Source organism: Magallana gigas, chromosome 5 (assembly GCF_963853765.1).
Source record: "Magallana gigas chromosome 5, xbMagGiga1.1, whole genome shotgun sequence".
Taxonomy (NCBI): domain Eukaryota; kingdom Metazoa; phylum Mollusca; class Bivalvia; order Ostreida; family Ostreidae; genus Magallana; species Magallana gigas.
This window is the reverse complement of record NC_088857.1, coordinates 52,343,747-52,351,637: the sequence shown is the minus strand read 5'-3', so window position 1 is coordinate 52,351,637 and position 7,891 is coordinate 52,343,747. Positions and strand designations below refer to the sequence as shown.

General features: G+C 33.2%; 1 protein-coding gene across 1 annotated transcript in view; it reads left to right on the top strand.

The window, feature by feature from the left end:
- The first annotated feature begins 780 nt into the window (after nt 1-780).
- The window catches only part of LOC136275918 (uncharacterized), a 77,363-nt gene continuing 70,252 nt past the window's right edge, over nt 781-7,891 (top strand). Inside the window, exons 1-3 of the mRNA XM_066086333.1 lie at nt 781-940; nt 1,123-1,155; nt 1,263-1,362. Of these exons, the coding sequence (XP_065942405.1) occupies nt 1,123-1,155; nt 1,263-1,362 (133 nt within the window). The 5' untranslated portion in view covers nt 781-940. The remainder of the gene's footprint in view (nt 941-1,122; nt 1,156-1,262; nt 1,363-7,891) is intronic.

Genomic DNA, 7,891 nt, shown 5'->3' with positions numbered 1-7,891 from the left:
GCACAGCTTATGAGGATATGATTGCGATTTAAGTTGTCACACTATATGTGTGATACTATAATTTTGAACAATGCAAGTAATTAATAATTATATCATGACTTATAACTATATACTTTGCTCATTAAGATTAAAAATTAAGAAACGATATAGAAGAAGAATTAATTGTTGTCTAATTTACTGCTACAGTTAGGATTAGATTTGTATGGAACAGGGGAGAAATTTTCAGATGATATATATGGATTAGTTTCATAACATTTGCAAAATAAATTGCTTCGACACAGAAGTCGAACTATCCCAGTTTTGTCGATTCTGTCTTATTTAGCTGCAACAGTTTACAAGAATCTGAAGGAACTCCCTTTAAATTTTTTGTCAAGACTAGCCAGAATTTTAATGACGAATCCTGTGTATCAGGAGAAGAGGGTCTTAGGGGGTATCAAGGGGGGTTGTTTTTTATATTAAGCGAAATCTTATTTATATATTAATTTCCCTCGATAGTTAATTATTGAAAAACTTCGATATTTACACAGTTGCAAGGATACTATAATACGATATATATTTTCAGATTGTTAAAATTAATTTTTTTAGTTACCCCGTAAAAGTCAGCTTCCAGAATGCACATGCGCATTTTTTTTTTCTAGATGACTCCTTTCTGATTCAGGAAAAAAGCACACAAGGACGCCATTTTAACAAAGGATCTTTCTGAGAGATTTTTATAACCCCTATTTCGCATAATAATATCTAGAAAAGCTTTTTATATATATTTTTGCAACCATATACCTTTTATTTAGCTTTGTATTGCAAGTTTATAGTTCAGCTTCAACTGTATGCTCTTTTATTTTTATATTCTGTTTGCTTGTTTTTGTGAAAGTGATTGTAGGAGGGATTTTGTTTTCTTTCATTGGATATTTCAGTGTTACATTCACTCCAGGACTTCCAAAAGGTAATACGTTCAATCGATAAATCAATCTATCAATCGATAATTCTTCTATCTGTCTATCGATCGATCGATCGATCGATCGATCGATCGATCGATCTATCTATCTATCTATCTATCTATCTATCTATCTATCTATCTATCTATCTATCTATCATTCTATCTATCTATCCTCTCTTATGTTTCAGATGGCAATAAGCAGAAAGAGAGCTCAACAAGATGTAAGTTTAAAATTGATCTGATTTTCTTTATCATAATATCGAAGATGTTATTCCTAAATGATTATTCAGATGACACATTCTCTTCAATTTTTTATTGGTTGAATTAGATGATTCCATTTGCTACTGCAAAAGAAGAGGCGATGGAATTCATTCACCGGGGAGAGGACAAACCAGGGTGTGCCGAAAAAGACGTCGACTCAATAATTGGTGAGTGTGTGTGTATTTGTGTATATGTGTGTGAGAGAGAAAGAGAGAAAAAGAGAGAGAGAGAGAGAGAGAGAGAATATGTTTAATTAAGGTCATTGTTATCAGTTATCAGTTTTAATACAAAATGTTTGCATAGCAATGTTTGTGATAATTAGGTTTTGTTTGTATATATAAGCAAATATTCTATATTGAATGTTTTATATTTGAATAAGGATGCATATAAAGCGTATAGCCTCGTTTAATTAAATGAATGAAATTGCAACTCTATGAACAAGTACTTGTATTGATGTCAATTTCTGATCAAATGAATCATTAGAATGCAGTTAATAATTTTTTTTTTCAACAATGTGCAAATTATTTATGTTACTGGTTAATTTGACTAAAATGTAACTCTACATGTTGCTTTCTGGAGGCTGGAACAAAATTCTAAGATTTTATATATTTCTCAAATAAACCAGTATTGATTCGTCTAATTATTTAATTTTATCACAGGGGAATTTTTGAATGAGCAATTATTTTAGGCAAATTCATAGAAATTTGTTAAGACTTTTAACAGGTTTTTAATTTGTGGTGAAACTTTGTTATTTTGTTTTAAAATGTGTTGTTTTACCATGCTGCAAGAAATTTGCAAGTCTAACCTGAATTAGATCAGATAACCCGAACATTTGGCTCTACACTATGTGTCACATAAATTTGAAAAACTATTTACTAATGAATCAGTCGTGGGTTTATTTTCCGTGCAAGCAGATAATAAAACGCATCTGTTTTTAACCAAAACCTATTCTTGATTTTGAGGAACATGACACACTTTTTGAAGGGGTGGTGTAAGCGCATGTCTTAATTGGTATGAAGTCTCATAAGCACTACTGAGAGCACATGTAGAATTTTCACTCATTTTGATTACGCGCCAAGCTCTGTCCCAACCTCTGACATATCTTTTTTTTGGTCATGGTCAGCCACTATTAGAAATATTTCACTCAACGTCAGAATTTCCTTCGAGGTTGTTTTGAGTATCACATGTTGCACTTCGCTTGAAGTTAGTTTTCAATTATGCAAAAAGTCTTGAACTTGTAAATAATAAATATCACAGTGCATAAAAAAACTCAGTCCAATATATCACGTAAATATGAATAGAAAAGCAGCTTGTATATTAACATGAATCCTAACCGGTGAGGGAAACAAGCGAGCTAACGGGTTTTAATTTCTTGTTCCAAAGAAATAATGATTGTTGAATTCCCTGACATCTGTACTATCTGAAAAATCTAAAAAGCCAAAAGTACACGCTGTCAATTACAGTTCTGCTTCAAATGTAATTTGATCATTGTAAAAAAACAATAAACGTCTTTGCCTATTGAGGTTACAAAAAAACCCCAAACAACTTAATTGAGTTTTAATTTTGTATATTGCGATGCTGACTGTTTCATTTCTATCATTTTTATTATAATTTAATATGCAAGCGGGTTTTACAGATTTCCCTTGCATTAAATTTAAAGTTTTTCGATACCTCTATTTTTTTTTCTTCATTTTTGAGATTTTAGTTTGACTGTAGTTCCCGATCAAGACTGTATCAATTTTCTTAAGTATTTTTTTTCCTCAACAGAACTTGTTTCCATTTTGCTTATGTGAATCTTGAACCTTTTTTCTGAGTTTGATGTCTTTCAATTTCCTTGAATATGTTATTGTTTAACCTCACCTTCTCTCTCTCTCTCTCTCTCTCTCTCTCTCTCTCTCTCTCTCTCTCTCTCTCTCTCTCTCCGCTTAGAGAACGATATCTCAATGCTCAGGTTTGCAAGGTTTTAACACTTCCCAAATGTGCTCTAATTAATTTATTTTGTGCATCTCAGCATCTCTGGCGTAGTATATAATAACTTCAATTTCAATCCCAATTTCCTTATTTTCATATCAATTGTTTTCATACTCCCAAAAAAGTGCGGGGGGGGATCCATGATAATTCAAATTTTTATATGTAAATTTTAAAAACTTTGTTGTTCCGAGAAAAAGTCCCTGCCCCCCCCCCCCTCTTATGCTACGTGCCTGCGTTTTACCTGAAATCTTTGATTTGACTGTGGATCTATACATTATAGAGGTATATCTTTAGTATGGTTTAAAAACAAGAAAAAAGTTACTAGATAAAATAAATTGATTTGTATGGCTCTTTTTGGAGATGGGGATTTCTTGCCGCAGATCTCACTCCGGGCGAAGAACTGTTCTATATTTAGATACACGCGACTACCTCAGTAATCACTGTAATGTGCTGGTGGGATATAGCCTATACGCTGTGAAAATGCAGAGTGGTAACAGGTCGGCGAATTCTACTTGTCAATAATCAACGTCTCGTTTTCTCAACAGGTCAGTTTAAATTCTTGTCGTAATACGGTGAAGTCGCCAACATTCCGGGTTGGTTCATGTCATATAATCGTTTACAGTGATTGGGATAAGCAATTGGCTAAATTGTGACAATGTCACGTTCCAAGACAGTGTTAATCATTAACTTAATGTGACATTTCCAAAATCAATGCGCCAAATGGAAATTTCATGGGACATTGTAAAATGACAAGTTAAAATTTGACGAGTTTATAAAAGACTTCATTGCAATTGTTAAATTACTGAATGACACATTGAACAAAAAGCTACCAAAAATATTTTTAATTTAGCAATGAAGACCATAATCTAGTTTCAATTCTTTGTTTTTATTCTTCATTTCATCCAATTTGAGTTGAATTTTAGTTTGGTTGCACCAGGCAATCTTACCGTCAGCATCTCCATTCGCTATTTCAGCCACCTGTTCTGCTTTATCTGTTCCTTTATTTTCATCTGATTTTTTTATTAAGGTAAATGAAAATATCAGAAAAGTTTGTTCTTTTTCGGGATGGGGAATTTTTTTCAGTGGTATGATGCTTACATAAAGACCGCATGTTAAATATTAAATTGACAGTATTAACCAATCAAAAACACTTTACACTAACCAAAACAAAGTCATGATCACGCTTCGCTGTACAACATTTGACTTCTATTTTTTAAGTGTAAAATAACAGCGATCATTAAAGAATTGTAGCGAAAAAGATTCCAAGCATTTATAGGGGAAAGCTCAAAGTTGAAAAGTATTTACTGTAATAGTATAACTATAATATAATTTGCACCAGCAGGGCGCAACATATTAAAATTGATGTGCCATTATTTTATTTAATGCGACTATGGCACAGGGCGCGTGCTTATCCCAATCACTCGTTTAAATCAATCGCGAATATATATACATATATAGTCAAACCCTTATTGCAAGTCACTTGGCATGTAGTGAGACATATATTTACAAGAGAGAGAGAGAGAGAGAGAGTCCTGCTCAGGTGTCCTTTTATTGCTTTTAATTTTCTTTGTGAATATTTCATTACTGTCATTTATCAGTTTGTATAATTTAAAAATTATATGATTATCAAGTGGTTTAACATGCGAGTAACGTTACCTACATGTATTATTGCTGAAAAATACGGAAGTTTTCTCTATTACTCTCTTCATGTAAGCTGTTATGTAAACATTTCGATGCAGATATCTGCACTGTTTATTTATTTAATTTGAGTAAATTTTTTTTTTTTAAATTCTCATCAGTTTTGACTAACTTCTGACTAAAAGTAAATCCCTGTTCATTAATTTACAGGAAGTCGCCAGGAGTACCCATTATTGCTACTCATATCTTTACGTCATTTTTCAGTAACTAATCGGTGAAAAGGTCAAAATTTTAAAAGAATCTATCAATATAAGATAAAATGTAAGAATATAACATTATATAGATAGTGTCTGTTTGGGAGGGTAACTGTTGAAATTGACACCCCGAGACTACCATTGTCAACCGACGCGAAGCAGAGGTTGACAATGGTTTTCGAGGGGTGTCAATTTCAACAGTTACCCTCCCAAACAGACACTATTTATTTTATTATACTGGATGTCTTAATTAAAAAAAAAATTACTGCTTTTATATAGAAATGAAGTGAATTCTACTGGAACCATACGCGCATAATTTACGTGCATGTAGCAATTCGTTGTGTTACCTGTTGCCAAGTGTTTTGCTAACGCTGAGGGTAATAGAACGGATTACCAACTGCGTCTAAACCAATCAGATTTCAGTATTTAACATGAAAGTATAATAATTAAAATTGTATCATTAACGCAATTCAATCATATTATAAGCAATATTTTTCCCTGTGGCCACATGTACACAAACAGAGAAACATGTGCTTCGCATGTCTCGAAACAAATGATTAACAAAATAAAGAAATGCATTGTTAATTTATTAAACAAAAATTTGAAATAAGTTTTAGTATGTCCAGTTAAAGAAATAATGTATGTGAAAGTTAAAAGCAACGCGTCTAAGTTACACAGCAGGTGCGCGGGGATAAGTCTTTGATCCGCCTGAGGTTGCAGACAAAATGGCGTCTTACAATCAAGCAGACGCTCGGTTTTCTTCCTTAAATATTTTGTAGTAGAAATGGTATCTTGCTTATTCTTCTTAAATATAATAACACGGAGGTAAATATTCATTGAATTTGGACCTAAACACAAAAAATGCCCTGTTATCAAAGTGGATTACAAGTCAATCATTTAGTGGCATATGATACAAATGATATACGTTTTCCAAGGCTTTACCTTTGTTTAGGTGAGTTCCGAGATGTTTGAAGTAAATTTTCTTTGTTCCCAACTCTTGTAGCATCTGAAAGATTGCGTTATTTATTTATTTTGGTCTGTAGCTAAAAACAAGGAATATATAGCGGAAATCTGGTTGATTTTATAATAATCGACATTAATGGGTACTCGCACGTTATGTAAATATGTTTCCTGGTCTGTGGTTTTTGTTCCAGTGCGGCAAATTATAAAATATCCTGTTCATTTGTGTGTTTAAACCTTTTACACATTTTTCTGCAAATTTCTACTAATTTGAAAATGACTGGGGCTCTCTCCTCCATACCATAAACTAATACTCTTAGTTCCACTATCGAACACCTAAGCAGTCAACCCTTGTGCGTTTACCAATGTTTTGAACATGTCTTGATAAATTTTGCTGGCTAAGCAAGAGAGACTAATTAATTAGTTTAATTAGTTTTCTCATTCCCTCCTCAAATTATCAATTTCTTTTCAACATTGTAGTCTTGTGCCTTGGGTAGGGCCTATATGAATTAGTTCCTCGTATCTTATGGTGCCCTTGCCTTCGATGATGTGTTATTTTGGAGTCTGAGAACATTTATCATGTGTCATGTTTCAAAACAAAAATTGAACTTATATAATGCTAAACAAATTTTTGTATAGTACATCTTGGGGCAGAAATCAGTACATACACATACAAGCGATCATCAGAGATAACTGTGTTTAGGGAAGTCATCCGTATTTATATTCCACCAACATCCTTCTATAGAATTGGATTCTGTAATATCACATTGTTTGCCAAAAGATGTTCTCCTGTTCTGTATGTTAGTACATGTATATGGCATTTGAGGTTAAAAAATTTTAGTCCTTGATTTAGTCCGGACTAAGTTCACACCTGAACGTAGGCCTTTTTTGCAAGTCTTCAGAACATTTTACAGTTGTAGATTATGCGTGCTACATTTAGAAGCGGCACGTCTTTTAACCCCAAGGAACCCCAAGGAAACCCCAAGGAACCCCAAGGAAACCCCAAGGAACCCCAAGGAACCCCAATGCTGTAATTCTGACCATAGTTTGAAGGAAACTTAAGAAATATTGGAATAAAGTCGGGGCAATTATTATAGCAAATTTTATATGGATTAGAAATATTTAATGACTTCAATTCAAGTACATGTATAGAAATAAAAACTTAAGATGCTTTGTAAAATTATCGACAGCTCGCTAAATTAACAAAAATATGTCGGATTAAAGTCAAACAGTTCTTTTAATCTTTCTTAATGATTACAATTATCTAAAATTAAATACTAATAATAAACTAATCAAAATAAAAATTACCCCCGCTTCCCGTTTGTCACCGAGTACACGTTTCACAAAACGTATCAAAAACAGGGGAACGGATGAAAGTTCTGATTTTAAATAGATTGAAATACATTTGTAAAATATCATATAAATAAACAAAAAAATTTATTATCATATGTCATAATTACCACCTTGCTAAAGTAGATCAGGCAAAAACTAAACAAAATTCTATCGAGAAAAATCAAAGCTTCAGGCCACGCCTACCTCATTAATAAAGTGCGCAAACCGTTCACAAAGTGTGCAGCTATTTTTAGCAAAGCGTACCGTGCAAGAAGCGAACCACTCCGTTCACAAAGCGTACCGTACTATTCACAAAGCATACCGTACTGTTCACAAAACGAACCGTACCATTTACAAAGCGAACCGTACCGTTCAAAAAGTGTAACGAACCGAACCGTGCAACTGGTGTAGTAGCACGTTTCAGGGTCTGTAAGTCACATACCTCTTAATAGTTAAAAGTATTTCGCTGAAGATGTCTCACTTGTGTGGATGCACATCTTGCCTGGCCGTGTTAATCGGTCACGAAAAATTATCAAATTAA